This window comes from Maylandia zebra, linkage group LG1 (genome assembly GCF_041146795.1).
Source record: "Maylandia zebra isolate NMK-2024a linkage group LG1, Mzebra_GT3a, whole genome shotgun sequence".
NCBI lineage: Eukaryota > Metazoa > Chordata > Actinopteri > Cichliformes > Cichlidae > Maylandia > Maylandia zebra.
This window is the reverse complement of record NC_135167.1, coordinates 43,910,870-43,926,873: the sequence shown is the minus strand read 5'-3', so window position 1 is coordinate 43,926,873 and position 16,004 is coordinate 43,910,870. Positions and strand designations below refer to the sequence as shown.

Genomic DNA, 16,004 nt, shown 5'->3' with positions numbered 1-16,004 from the left:
AAAGAAGAAGTCTTCTGCTACTGAGCCTGATTTATTGCTTGAAGAAGCCAATAAAAATGTTTCATAACATTCATGCATTTCTCCTGCAGCTAAGGGAGGGAAACAGGACGAAGGTAGTGGTTTCAACTCAAAATTCATTTGCTGAATAAAAATTGTACCTTCAGTTGGAAACTTGTTGACAGTATATATATTTTTATTTATTATACTTTTGACATTTTTCCAAATAATGACAAGAGTTACATGCAAAATTAACCACAAACCATTTGTTAAATCAGCGCTAAACCAATTAATTTACCCAGGGGGCCTGTCAATTCTTCTCAATATTAATTTGATCTCTTTATAAACTGCTACTGGTAAGAGTTGATATTACAATTATGGAAAATGTGAAATAGGTGTAGTACCAGCATTTTATCACTGTTTAATCAATATTTCTAAAACTGTTTTTGCAATATTTTAAAGATGTAGAACTGTTATACTAAGTGCTGTTGCTTTTTTACTTATCTGCAATTTTTAAGTTCTTTTTTCTTTTTCACTGAGAGAAATCTGGTCTGTTTTGGGCTTGAACAAGCAGATTAAAGTCACGTTCATCTGAGGCGGAAATGCATGAGACAGTGGACATCGTCACTGACACAGAATCTGCACCTGGATTTGTTAAACTTCACCCCTGAGAATGCTTGTTCGCTTATAAAGGTAGCTCCAAAGAGAGCCAACATCTTCACATGTCTGCTCATGTGTGGAAACTTCTCCCCTTTGAGAGACAAATAAAAATCCAACTGTAACATCGACTTAAAGTTCTGCTGGTACCTCTTTTGTATAAAGATGAGTAACCATGCTGCTCTGGTCCTTGACTAAGTAGGAAAACATGAAAACTGTCCTCTTTGTTTTTAAACTGAAGCTCCAGATTTCCCATAATGCCCACAGTCCATCTTGGTTTACCTGGAGAGGGGCGTTTTCAAATCCTTCATTTTTTTCAAGGCGTGTTAGAGCACCACCAAATACTCTTTGATAAACTCTAAATCAGTCAAAGGCTTATTGGTTTTTGTAATGTTGTGGGAAATCACAAAGTTGGTCTTGACTGCTCTGTCCCTGGATGTGTAAACTTTGTGAAAAAGCCCTTTTGCTAGTCTCAAGTCTATTCCTGCTCTGCATCAGTCGGGTTCTTGGATTCCTTCATGTGTTTCGTCTCATAATGGTGATAATCTTTGAATAATCCTTGAACACAGCGATCTGCTCTCCAAGCACACGGCTTTACCTCTCGCATAAATAAATAAAGTCCATGTCTTTTTAAAAATTCTACATACAGGGCAAACAAACTCACAATTTCTGTTGTCTTTTTATTTTAGGCTGGAATGATCCTTGATAATGGAGTTAAGACGACCCAGGCAAACAACAAGGACAAGAGACCCTTCCTGTCTCTGATAGGAGCCAGGTCAGACCCTGTAACAAACACCCTGCATGAGAAATCACATCCCACCCAGTGTGATTCAGTGTGATGAGTTTACTCTGTAATGATGACATTTCCTGTTAATGTTTTCGTGAGCACTGGGTGTGCTCTTTTTCATATTGTCAGTGCACAGGCCAATTAAATGGGCAGAAAAACTTTTTACTGGAGAAAGAAAGTGTAGATCTGTCAGTGCAATGAAGGTTTTTGTGTTATTAATCATTAATAAGATAAAGATGCTGTCAAGTAATAAAAGATACTAGTCGCACACATATGGCTATCTGGTAAAAATAAATAAATAAAATTAAAAATTATTAATTTACTCAAAGACTGGTTTGATCCCAGTCTGCTCCAGTCTGCATGCCAAATGCCTTGGGCAAGATACTAACCCCATGTTGCTCTCCGATGAATGCATGTGATTATTGGACAGGAAGCACTTAGAAAAAAGTGTTTGTGCAAATGGGTGAATGTACAAGTTGTGTAAAGTGCTTTGAGTGCTCAGATAGAAAAGCACTGTATAAGAACCAGTCCGTTTACTACTTACCATCCCGTTTGTTGAACTGCTCTTTTACTCTTGTGGATTAAAATTATGTGCCAAATGATAGTTTAAATTACCCAGCATTCTTGGAGTCCATAGGTGGGGTTCTCGAGGTTGCTCCACCTGGAGACTCATGTGGGATGACTCATCCATCACTGGGGGTGAGATCTGTCACATAGAGATCTTGGACAGTGCCTCTGGATTGGCAGACTGGGGTGGTTGTTTCCATGTTGAAGAAGTAGGACCGGAAAGTGTGCTCCAACTGTAAGATGATCACACTCCTCATCCTCCCCGGCAAAGTCTTCGCCAAGGTGCTAGAAATAAGACTCTTACCATTAGTCGAAGCTTGGATGCAGGAGGAACAATACACTTTTCATCCTGGTCATGAAACACTGGACCAGCTCTTTATCTTCTCAAGAATATTTGATGGTGGGTGGGAGTAGGCCTAACTGGTCTACATGTGATTTGTGGACTTGGATATTTGACCACATCCCTCTGGGTATTCTGTGTGAGGTGCTTTGGGAGTATGGGGCTGCTATGAGCGTTCAGTCCTTGAACAAGCACTGCGAGAGCTTGGTCCACATCGACGGCAATAAGGCTGACTAATTCCCAGTGGGTGTTGACCATGCCGGGACTGCCCTTTGTCAGCGATTCTGAGCATAATTTTTAGAATTTTTTCGATTCAGTGATGACAGAGGGTGTAGTCAAGTGGCAGAAGGCTTCCACTTTGGTGGTCTCAGACTGTTGTCTCAGCTTTTTGCAGATGATGTGGTTCTTCTGGTTTCACCAGGTGGAGGCCTCCTGCTCACATTAGAGTGGTTCGCATCTGAGTGTAAAGCAATGGTAATGAGAATTAACACTTCCAAGACTGAAGCCATGTTCCTTAGCCGGAAATGGCTGGAGCGCCCAGGTCAGGAACAAGTTGCTGCCCCAAGTGGAGGAGTTTAAGTGTCTCAGTGTCTTGTTCACAAGTGCGGAGACAGGGGAGCGGACGGACGGATTGTTGCTGCAACTGCAGTGATGCGGGCGCTGCACTGGTCTGTCATGGTGAAGAGAGAGCTGAGTATTTAAACGAAGCTCTCGATTTACGAGATCGATGTCCCTACCCTCACCTATGGTCACGAGCTACTCCTCCACATAGATGCATCTTGGGCGCCTCCTGAGTTCGGTCTTCTGGGCATGTCCCACCAGGAGGAGGCCCCAGGGCAGACGCAGGACACGTTGGAGAAACTGTATTTCTCAACTGGCCTGGGAATACCTCAGTGTTCCCCCAGATAAGATGTTGGAGGTGGCTAGGGAGAGGGACGTCTGGGCTTCAATGCTGTGGCTGCTGCCCAAGCAACCTGGCCCCAGATAAGCAAAAGAAAATGGATGGATGGATGAATGACCATTTAAAAAGCTACAACATTACAGTTTATATAAATTGCTCCTTTGCAGCCTTGAAAAATATTGTTAAATATTAGCACTGTATGTCCTTCTGTTGTTTAGGTATGGCCCCCATCAGGATTCTGACCCGTTCAAACCTAGAGTCCCAGCTCTCATCCATCACTTCACTGCCTATAAGAACCAGTACCATGGAGCTTGGCTGAGAGGAGGGGATGTGTGGTTAGATGACTGCCAGTGAGTGATACACACACTGAGTGATTTTACTTGTTTATTTTACTTGTCACCCAAGTAAAATAAACAAGTGAATAAGTAAAGTTGATCAACTTCTAGTGCAAGTGAATGTCACTGAAAGTGATGCATGTCGAACAAAGCAAGTGTTTTTTCTGCACGTTCATTCCCATCTAACAATAACTTGCTATCTGCTTTAGTCTCTTAGTGTGTGTGTGTGTGTGTGTGTGTGTGTGTGTGTGTGTGTGTGTGTGTGTGTGTGTATCCATGGGAACATCACATTGTTCCTGTGTTTCTGTGCTTCTAATGATAATATTCCTTTTTTCGGTAGATTTGCTGATAATGGCATTGGCCTCACTTTAGCAAGGTAAGACTCCCCTTTTATTAAATCATGTTAGAAATAAAAGGGCTGTTGTATGCGTTTATTGTTCTCCTGCTCACTTTCTCTCTCTCTCTCTGCCTAATTGGAAAATGCCTTATATGGAGTCTCCTCAGGATCCTGTTAGAAAAGGCGTGCTCTGATGCAGAGTGAGAAGTAGCTTAGGAGTGTGATGGCAAGAATTGACAAAACGTTTTCTCCTGACAGGAGACATTATCAATACTAACCTAATACCTAAATTTGCAAATACCTAAGGCTCAGCCTTCTCCATCCATCCATCCATTCGCTTCCGCTTATCCTTTTCAGGGTCGCAGGGGGCGCTGGAGCCTATCCCAGCTGTCATAGGGCGAGAGGCGGGGTACACCCTGGACAGGTCGCCAGTCTGTCGCAGGGCCAACACACAGGGACAGACAACCATTCGCTCTCACATTCACTCGAACATTCACACCTAGTGACAATTTGGATTATCCAATTAACCTATCCCCACAAGCTGCATGTCTTTGGACGGTGGGAGGAAGCCGGAGTACCCGGAGAGAACCCACGCAAACACGGGGAGAACATGCAAACTCCACACAGAAAGACCCCGGCCTGATGGTGGAATTGAACTCAGGACCTTCTTGCTGTGCGGCAACAGTGCTAACCATCGTGCCACCGTGCTGCCATGGCTCAGCCTTTTATCCATACTAAATCAGTGTTTGTGTGCCCCCCCCCCCCACACACACACACACACACACACACACACAGACACAAAGGACAAAAACTTTTTTTTTGAGCATGCAATTTATTGAAAACAACTTAAGATGTGAAAACCACCACCTTAGTACCATTCACAGAGATTTGGGGAATGGTTGCAATCACAGCATTGTATGATGGTGAAAGATGTGTCGTTAGGCCCCCTCCTCAGACTTTTCACATAAATTGACCATTGACCAAGCCTGCAGTCAGCTGAAAGTGAAGAAGCGACTCGGCTGAGTGATGAAACGTTTCTCCCACTGAAAACACTACATCCAGATGAACAGAATCAGCTTTTTAGGGAGACTTAAATATAACCTAAAAAGAAACTCCATGTTTAATACAGAAACATTTTGATGCACATGCTGTTTTTTTGCAAATTTGCACTATTATATTTATTTTCGTTTTTCCTGCAGTGTTTAAAAATTGGTGTATTTCAAAAATAAAACTATGAAGACACTCAAAATAAATTTCCTGTGGTAGGAAACTATTTTGTGCAACTTTTTTGTATTTACAGTTTTGAGGGATAAACCTCTTAAATTTCTCTAACTAGAAATATATGTTAAAAAAAACAAAAATGATTTAAAATTTTGTTATAGTTTATTGCACTTTTTTGCAATTTATGTAATTGCTATGCACTTAATGCAGACATATTATTAAAATCTGGGCTATAACAGTTGTATTGATGGCAACTTGAAATGCTCCCAAAAATGGCACTACAGCATGTAAAAATATAATATAAGCTCTGGTGGACTTGGTAGGTCTTAAAGGGTTAATGGATACCAGAATTTCCTGTTGTTATATAACTCACAGCTGTGGTGAGAAGTTTACATGCACGCATCATGGGCATGAATGTCAGGGTAATTTTAGGCTTTTAATTATGTCTCTGAACTTTTCTATTTCAAGGGTGTAGCATACATTAATGACTTAAAAACAACACCAAGAATTGGGTGCATAAGTTTGAATTGAATTTTGATGTTCCCAAATCCACACAGTCGTGTGTGGATTTGGGAACTAACAAGTCGTGCTGAAGTTCTACAATGTCTTTTAAGTTTACAAGGCTTATTAACTCCTGGTTAGTGAATATGATTGACAACAGCTGGTAGTTTCTCTTCCCAGGACAATAGGAAAGTCTAAGAGCTCAACAGAAGTTTGATTGAAAAGTTCTCTTGGAGCCATTTCTAAGCAACTGCAGATTCTGAGATCATCAGTTCAAATAACTGCACACGAGTACAGTTGTGTCAATGTGTCAAAACTTTGCCTGGCTCTGTAAGAAGACCCAAACTGTCACCCAGAGACGAGAGGAAATCGGTTTGGATGTTCAGGAACAACCCAGGAACCAAAAGGGCTCAAGCTCGCAATGAGCTGGAAACTGCAGGAACACTATCGTCACTGTCTACAGTGAAGCACGTTTACATTGCCATGGACTGAGAGGGTGCTGACCAAGAGAGATGCTTCTGCTCCAAATTCAGCATTTTTAAGCTCAACAGGAAAGTGATTTTAAATATACATCAAAACTGGTTTTGGAGTGGATAAAGCAGGCTAACATTAAGGCCTTCCCAAATCCCCAACATCAGCCATGTTGGAAATTTGTGGACTATACTTAGAATCCAGCTCTATGATCATTCAACCCTTGAAAAGGAACAATTCAAACCAGAAATCCTAAAATGACCCTGACATGAGTGTATGTAAACTTCTGACCACAACTACAGGCAGATGTTAGATAGGCAGGTGCCCTTGAGAGACGCTGCTTGCAAATGATTTCTTCTGTTTCTGGTGAACATATTGCTACATGTTACCTTGGTTGCCGGTTAGCTTGTATCTAGCAGCTAAGCTAAAATGTTTGGAAAAGCACACACTGTTACATTTTAATTTGTTATAAATAACAACTATTCTTTTTATCTTTTGTGAACCAACTCATATATTCTTACTGTGCTGCACAAGGATTGCTTAATAACCGATGCATAAACTCTGCAATTATAATAGCAGAGTGTAACCAAGATGTTAGTGTGTAGCTTCTTTAAATCACAGTGATGTGCTTTTCCATTGTTTTTTAGCTTTGGCATGTTGTATTGTATATTTTCAGGGCCTTGGATGTTTAAGCTTTACATAATCAACAACAGAAAACAGATTTTAACTACATGACTTTACTCACAATGTCTGTGTGCAGTGGAGGCACATTTCCAGAAGATGACGGCTCTCATCAGCAGGTGAAGAATTCACTTTTTGTGGGTGAAAGTGACAATCGTGGTATGCCTTTCCCAGACAAGAGGATTTGGGGCCCTGGGGGTCCTGACCTTACTGACAGGACCCTGCCACGTGGCATGTAAGTGGTGATTACAGCTAATTTTATTTTTGTTTTTAAGCTCACAAACTCTCTTCTCAATATTGGTGTTTCAGAAGTTTTATTTTTAGTTTTTTTTACTCTTAGCAACTGATAAAAAAAAACCTCTGTTTGAAAAGCAAAATGTACATTTAATAATTGCTTTAAAAACACAGATATTGTGGTTTTTTATGTTTACACTGTCACTATGTCGTGGTAAGGTTGATTTACTTCACTATGCTTATAATATTCTGTTCACATCAGTTTTATTTATTACAAGGTCACAACTGTATTTTTTACAATGTTTTTCAAATTGTATTATGACACCATTTATGAAGCACTTGGTGACAGTGGGGAGGAAGAACTCCCTTTTAACAAGAAGAGAGTACAGAAGCAGGTCCAGGCAGCCTTCTGCTATGACTGGGCGGAGGGGAAGGGAAAAGACGAGACAAAAGAAGGAGTAAAGACAAATGAGGAAAAACACAAACTATGGGAGAGAGAAAACTTGAGTCTGTCGGTCTTCTGAACCCAAACGGAGCTATTTCCTCGTGAGCAAGTCCTGATAGCCTCCCGTGTTTACTTTGAGGACTTCAGCCTTCACCCACAGAGCATAATGCTGTATTAAAATCATACTAACATATGAGGTCTTCAAGATGGAACCGTGTCATTTAAGACTTTATTTCTGAAAAGTATTTTAATTCCATGTTTCTATTTAACAGGGAACCAATCACAAGAAACTAATGTGGGAGAAAGTGGTCTCTCTTTGTAATTCTAGTCAGTACCATTGCAGCAGCATTTGAATGCTTTCCAGGTAGCTTTTAACTGCATGATAATTATAGGGATCATAAAAATTTGCAGTAGTCCAGACTCAAAGTAACAAATGCATGGACTAGTTTTTCTGCGTCAGTAATGACTCTGGAACTACTCGGTTCATAAGAACCTGTTTTGCAAAAACAAAGTATGTGTGGCCATTGCAGTTAACACCTTATTTGACTGCACTTTTTTAGTCTGTGTCAAATAACAGTTTGATCGAGGCTGGCATGTGTGAGAGCCAGATTTGTATGCTCAGAAATCAGTCCCGTGCTCTGGCCACCTGGGCAGTGTACAAAAAGAACGTCTCACCAGTGGTATTATTAGAGATCCCTTTATTGGAAAAATGAATATAATTGAAACCACTTCTGCCTTAATCTGCAGTTCAGACTAACATTCTCTGACACTATTGCGCTCTCATGTTCTGCATTGCTGACCACTTCTTGAGAGCTGCTGTAAAGAAAAGCTTTTTAGTGACACCCACAGCGGGGAGTCATTTGTGGACATTTTTTTTCATCAAAATGTGTACTTGATGCATCCTTTTTAAATGCAATTTAATAACAGAACGTCCTCAAAAAATCTACACAACAAGAATTAGTATAACAAAAGAGTACGTTCTGATTAAAGTTCTCCCACAGAGCCAGTTAATAACATGTTTCACCAAAGACTTGCTGACATGCTGGTTACTCTTTATTTTTGTGTAGTACTTTCTCTTGTAGTTAGCTAACACACAACATCTTTGATGATGTTGACTACATGTGCCATACAGCCATGCATTTTGCTGCACATGAAAATAAAACTTGCCTTTATAGCTCCTTGAAGGCTTGTCTCAAAGAAACACATTGTGCTGTAGTTGCGCGTCTCTTTTCAGTTCAGTGACTTTCTGAAGCTTCTGTTCCCGTGTATGTAGAGCCAAACATCAATGACGACGTTTGTGCATCTGTGTTTGAGCAGTGATTTTCCAATCCGAGGCATGCAGATCTACGATGGGCCGATCAATGTACAGAACTGTACATTTAGGAAATACACGGCACTAAACGGAAGGCACACCAGCGCCTTTGGCTTCAGGCTCAACAACTCGTGGCAGAGCTGCCCCAACAATAATGTCACCAACATCACCTTTGACCATGTACCTGTGAGTCCACTTCTGTGTGAAATACACAAAACCAGAGACACTGGTTTAACACGTTTTTACAAACTTGAATCTTTGCTTCATTTGGAAGAAAAACCGACAACTGTAGCTTTACACAAAAGCATTTTAAAATACTCTTGTTATTTGAAAACTGTATTCCAGTTCCATTGTCCTGTATGTTCCACTTTTGTAGATTATCAGATCGACTGAATAATTCTGGATATTTCTCAGCTAAATGTCAAATATATTCAAATATAGAGCCATGTTTTAAATGTTGAAAATAAAGAAACACTGAACACATTTGGAATATTGAATGTGAATGATGCGTAGCACCACAGAAAGCCACAGTAAATGGCTCTAGACTAATGCATCCCTCTCTTATAGATTACATCTCGGGTATTTTTTGGGGAGCCGGGTCCCTGGTTCAGTAAAATGCAGATGGACGGGGACAAGACAACCATCTTCCATGATATTGATGGATCGGTCAGTGAGTATCCCGGAGCTTTCCTGGTTAAAGAAGACAACTGGCTGCTTCGTCACCCTGACTGCATTGATGTGCCTGACTGGAAGGGTGCTATCTGCAGTGGGCACTATGCACAGGTGGGTCAGCAGGTGTCACACCCGATTCCTCATTCATTCATCTTCATATATCAGTCTTCACAAACACAAATGTCATTTCTGCTTGATTGTGTGCATTTTCATTTATATCAGCCCGTGAAACTTGTTTGTTGGGGTATCTGAAAACTCTTGAAAAAAAAGAGTCAGAAGGGATAAGAATAAAGTGCTGTTTCAAGTCCTTCTTAACACCAGTTATTTTCTGATGTTCTGAATATGTTTTGGGAAATGTCTGCTTCTTTGTGCAATAAAGCCAACAAATACACAATGGATTTTGCATTCCCTCACAATGAGCCTCGATCACAAACAGTCTTTGTGTGCAAAGCTGTATTTGTTTATACTCCACAACACAAATAGTCAGGTGTTGACTTCTCATAATTATAATTAATTATAATTAAATGCTAGCTGAAAAAGAGTGAAGGGCATAAGTTGACCTCACTTGTCATTCAGCCTCCTCAGCGATTCCATCACCTCCCGCTTTGTATGCACAGGCAGAACATCTGGGATCCTGGAGCATGTTGGAGGCCAAAAGGTGTTCCAAACAGGGCTCACTAGCATGCATATACTTCCTGGTTCACACCAATGCCCCAAATGTAAAGGAGTTCAATAACCTTCTGGCTAGAAAAAGGACAGTCCAATGTAAAATGTTTTCTTTAGCCTAGGTGGGAGGTCATGTTAGGCAGGCCACCTAGGTTAAAGGAAACATAGTACTTAAACTGAGAAACCTCCCAAACTGCACATGGGTTGGACATAACGCCAGCAACCTCATTGTGTAAAAAAAGAAGCCAAGCCACAGAAAGCTTTACCCTTACATTAAACTGGGCCCAGAAGGGAATGTACACCAGCCACCAGCCCGGACCAACGAGGAGCAGGAGCTTCGACAGCTGGACAGTTGACTGGTGGCAGTCAAACCCAGTGGGACACAAAATCACAAGGACAGACCTTCTTACACTAAAATGCACCACCACACTCTAGCACCTTTCTCCCTTTTTAGTGACTAATGACAACCTGTTTTAGAAAGGTTGTCATTAGTCACTAAACCAGAGGCACTTCAGTTCTTAGCCAGGATTCAAATACATGTATTCAGTGGGTGTGTGCCTGATGTCTTGGTGTGGTATCTTTCCTGGGGGGCTCATCATAGCAACGACAACTAGTGACTCATGCCACTGCACACCACCAAGGTCAACTTCATCTCCTTCATATTAAATCGAACCAACCAGCTGCACAAGCGTCAACCTCACGCTTCTGGGCATTTTAAGTAAATGTGATTCAATTAGCTGACACCTATATTGCAGTAGCACAAGCAAAGTGAACCAATGCATCCATAGTCATGACTTCCCATCTTTCAAAGTGAATTAGAGGCTAGTGTTGAATCTGGATCCATATCTGTGTGCATCATGTACAGGTATTCAGTGTATGAACAAACATAGTGACCTGTACCAATTCACAACAGTCACCTCACAGCACTTTATATTGTAAAGTAGAGACGCCACAATGAGGGTGTCGGGTTTACAATACAGAGCACCGAACATGTATAGAGTGAACAAAGTGGTTGGAAGAGAAAGGATTGTCACAGAGTGAAGTCAGAGTGGCTATACTAATTGAATAACTAAAACGTGATACTTCTACTAAATCAGGTACTTCTATGATTTTATATATTATATGCAATGCATTCTTTTCTTTTTTTTTCAGATCTATGTTCAAACACGAAACCCTGCCAACCTTAACATGCAGATAGTGAGGGATGAATACCCTGATCGACCCCTAACACTTGAAGGCGCCCTGGACAAGCGGAAAGTTTACCAGCAGTTCCAGCCAGTGGTCACCCTGGCCAAAGGCTACACCATCCACTGGGACCAGGCGGCACCTGCTGAGGTCACCATCTGGCTCATCAACTTCAACAAGTCAGTGAATAAACTTAGAAACATTTTTTTACTCAAAGCACGTTAACAGCACCAGTGTCTGTACTGTTGGACCATTGTACCACACACACTGTGTGAGGTTGGTCATTAAACACTTTGTATATAAATAGAAAGATTTGAAATTCTATCCTGGGAGCCAATTAAGAGAAGCTAACATGGTTCTTCAGTGTTTTCAATTTCCTTTGAATACTTACCCTTGTGCTATTGGGTGTCCTGGTCTGATGGAAGTATAATGGTAGGTTATTTTTTCACAGACTTTTCATAAATTTGGTTCCTCATAATAGCAGTAGAGCTCAACATAGCGCCATCCTGACAAAGTTTAAGTGTGTCTAATCCAGTAACTTTAGTCTTAGTTTAGAAGTATAAAAGGACTGGATGTTACAGTCCCCGATGATGCATTGCTTCAAATGGAGAAAGTCTCGAGGGACGGCTGCTGTGAGAAAGCAGCCCAGAAGCTTTACCATCGGAACACATCATCAGTTGTGTGCCTCGACTTCACAGGGTATTTCAGCCTCTACGGTGCATAACGTCACATGATGTTTTGGTATCTGCTATGTATTATTATTATTTTCACTGGTTAGTTCTGAGTTCATTCTTATTACGTCTCTGAGTTTACTTATGATCAGTTCAGTTATTTGTTTTTTATGTTCCCCTTGTGTCTTTGTCCTCTGTGCCCCTCTGTGCATTTGATCCTCATGTCTGAGTTTTCCAACATTTAGTTCCCATGTTCCCCTCCTCGTGACTATTCCAGGCCCCCCCTGTCTGTCATGTTTGCATTTGGGTCCTCACGTAAAAAGAATCCAAACAATCTGCCTCCGCATATCGTGGCACAAGTCAAGCACAGTTGTTTTAACTAAACGTTAAATAAAGATAAATTGATCAAATCTTTGGCTGAAGCTGGAGGAAATAGTTGAGAGAACTATGTAAGACTGCAGTTCTGCGTCTGTTTCCATGCCTAAGAATTTTTATGTAGCTTATCCGTCCAGCTACACTTTCTGAAGCAGCATGGACGTCCTCTCTAATAAGACCAGGATTTCATGGTTTTCTGGACACCACTGTGAGAGACAGCAAGGACTGCATGTGCCATCAGTTCTTCTGCACATTGTACAGCTCAGCCGTTCCACACAGAGTTCAGGTTTATATGGTTGAATAGTTTGTAATAATGCAGCTCTCCTCTAGATAAACCCTGAGCTCCACCTGACTCCTAATCCTCAGAACCCTCTGCACCGGTGCTTAGTGATTTCTATCATAAGAGATATTTCTTATATTAAAAGTATATTGATTGATTTATTTTCCCTCGCTGTTTTTAGAGTGTGAAACTTGAGCTCACACTGGATTTTTGAGCCACTGAATCTCAGCAGAATGCTGGTTTTTACTGAAGTGAACCAGCTGCCTCGTTGTATATAAATCACAGTGCATTGTTAGATCATCCTGCAATTGTGACATGAAAATAAATTTCCTCACTTAGTAAATCTGTCCCATAGCATATAAATTAGATCCATCTTGTTTTCTTGTATTTTACTGTTGTTGATCAAAAGTAGTTCCTCCTCCCTGACTGCCGTAAAATTCCCTCAGTCCGTCACTTATCCCAGCTGACCTCAAGTAAGAATGAATCTTAAAAACAAGGACATTGCTGGTGAAAGCTGAATATACGGAACATTAACATTAATGTAGATCATAATCTTGAGCTCACATGGTGTTCTTCAGCTCTTATTACAACAAGTTCAGCTGTGAGTTTAACAAACTGTTGTTAAATCTATCAGGACGTTTTGGATGAACGTGCAGTTACAGTGAACATTTCCATCATCTGCTTTGTTTATTATGTCGATTGTTTTCATAATTGGTTGGATGGTCCATCACGATGACTTATTAGACGGGATGTTTTTTCCTCCCAGTGGACCCAGGATGGTCCAGTGTATCCTATGATAAGGAAGCAATAAAGGAAGCACTGAAGCCCCCTTTCCTTTCCTGTTTCCAGTTTAAAGGGGGTTTATTGTCATTTCCTGTTCCAGTTCTTCAAATCTTCAAACAAATTTGGAGAATTGGAAGAGCTTTGATTATGGCCACCACACAGATAATTCCAGGTCTGTCAGTTAGGAAACTTCCTAAGCAAAATGGACTGTTGGAATGTAGGTAGGTGTCAGGCTACTGTGGTGAGTCGACCCTTGACCTTAGCACAGAAAGATGAAACAGTTAAAGTAATTGGGAACATGATGGGAGTTTATTGAACACATGGATTCTGCTTTGAAACTAGAGTCTATATTTAGAGGATTTCTGTTATTAATTTGAATGAAATGGAGCCCATCAGCCCCTTCACCTCTCAACATTCTTTCCAACGATTCGCTGCAAAAATAGGAAAAGTTTCTTTTTGAGCTTTGGCCTCTCTTCAGCTGGCTTTCATGGTGCGGCCCTGAGCTATTTAAACTGCATGAAGTCTGTTTGTTATTTCAAGCTTGTCAGTTAATCCCTGATGGCCTGAATCAAAACATGACAGAACTAATACGAATCATTTTCACTGATTGTGCAAAGAACAATGGCTCCATCTACAGCTCATTGTGGTGTTTAGCAAGTGAGGCAAACTTCTGTAAAAAGAAGCGAACCACATCTTGTTCCTGTTTTGAGAGTAAACTGACGAGTTTAATTATGTTTTTGTCTGACTTTCATATAATGACACAGTTTTCGTTTGTTTGTTTTAAAAAATATTGACAAAAAATCTTGTAGAAGATTCATTTTGAAGAAGCTTTTGAGTTAAAGAGATCTGATTTGAGTCAGTTTATATGGCAGGTTTTATTTCACGTAATATTTGACCTTATTTAGTGTTTTTTCATGTATTTAGTCTTTAAGTAGAGCTGGCACCTTTCAGCAGACCACTAAGGGGAACTGATGATTGATAAACAGCATGCGTGGCTTTGTGAAGTCAGATCCTGAATAGTTAAGCTGAGCAGCTGACAGAAGAGTCATTAAGGTAATCAGAACGTTTTGCAATGTAAATGCAAATAACATGCATTCTGTATGCTGCACACAAATGACTGAGAATCAGCCCCATGCCACAGTGTATAAATTAAACACTTTGATTTTTGAATACTGATGCATATCTGTGATAGACTGGTGAGTCTTTAAATGGTGCGCCCTGCATCTTACCCTCTAACAATCCCAAAAGGTTGAGTCTGCTCATCTGGACGTTTTCAGTGAGAGAAACGTTTCGTCACTCATCCAGGTGACTTCTTCAGTCTCAGCCGACTGCAGGTTTCCCCACCGTGACAGTTTGTAACGGTACATTTGGTCTTTGATCAGTGATCAGTGGGCTTTGATTAGTTGTTGTTAATTAATGGTCACGACGATTTGCACATTAATGATCAAGGAACTGACCTCACAGCCCAGTGGTGCTAGTTTCAGTCATTATGCAACTGGCAACTTTTAATGCTCACTCCCTACATTTGAACAGCAATACATCTACGTTCCACTCCTTACATTTTCAAAGCAGGCTTGTTACTTTGCACTTAGTTCATCTGAAGCCACTTGTTCACATCACTGCTTTTCTTTTCAGTGTTAAACCAATTTTAAATTAAGAGGAAGGTCAGAGAAATGTCAGGTGCTCAGTGACATCTGATAAACAGTCAATATAAGGACTGCATTTAAATCATTTTAGAGTTTTTAAATCAGATATTGCATCAGTATAAGATGTGAATGGTTTTTCATATAATGAAATATGTTTGACAGCAAGTTGAACTCTGCATTATTTGAAGGTTGCATGAATATACTTGGCAGTTCATGCAGTCTAAACAGCATTCTGTTTATGGTAATGCATTTTGTTGGACAGGTTGGTAAGCTGTGGTGGTTGCACTTTTAGGTTACATCAAGGTACCAGTCAATTAGAATTTAAGCTGATATTAAAGGTAATACTCATTAGTCGCTCGCTGAATTCCACCTTTCAACCTGCCTCGTAGTGTCTGCAGGCTAGAAATCAGCCACAGTAGCTCGTTTAACATCAGCTTATATCATGTTGACTTTAAGTCTGTACATGTGTTGTTGTGTAAATCATAAGGTTCAGTTTCATTTACACAAAAATACCTGATAGTGATGTCCCCATGTTTTTGCTTTTGAAATTAAATCAGATCATATTGGATTTGGATTGGATTGGTGTTTCCCTTGTGTTTCAGGAATGACTGGATCAATGTGGGCCTCTGCTATCCACAAGGTACCACCTTCACAATCCTGTCAGACATCCACAATCGGCTGACCAAACAAACCCGCAAGACTGGCGTCTTCGTGAGGACGACTCACAAGGAGAAGATCAACCACTTGCACTTGGCCAGAGGATATTTCTACTGGGAAGAAGACACTGGGTCCGACACATGCACAGACCACTACATTACACTCATTACCAGAAGTAGGACAACTAGGAAAAATATACAGGGATTAGACACACAGAAAAGATCACTCTTACAGTAAAATAAGAGCTACATCAGCCCAAAGTGAAATGTGGCATTCCTACAAT

The 16,004-nt window shown here is 40.6% G+C and overlaps 1 protein-coding gene across 3 annotated transcripts in view; it reads left to right on the top strand.

Moving 5' to 3' along the window:
* cemip (cell migration inducing hyaluronidase 1) overlaps positions 1-16,004 on the top strand; it is a 147,149-nt gene that overhangs the window by 115,977 nt on the left and 15,168 nt on the right. For all 3 annotated transcript variants that reach the window (XM_014411347.3, XM_014411348.3, XM_014411349.3), the window contains exons 17-24: positions 1,344-1,429; positions 3,468-3,599; positions 3,925-3,960; positions 6,875-7,030; positions 8,792-8,972; positions 9,354-9,569; positions 11,277-11,488; positions 15,667-15,852. In XM_014411347.3, coding sequence (XP_014266833.3) covers positions 1,344-1,429; positions 3,468-3,599; positions 3,925-3,960; positions 6,875-7,030; positions 8,792-8,972; positions 9,354-9,569; positions 11,277-11,488; positions 15,667-15,852 — 1,205 coding nt within the window. The remainder of the gene's footprint in view (positions 1-1,343; positions 1,430-3,467; positions 3,600-3,924; positions 3,961-6,874; positions 7,031-8,791; positions 8,973-9,353; positions 9,570-11,276; positions 11,489-15,666; positions 15,853-16,004) is intronic.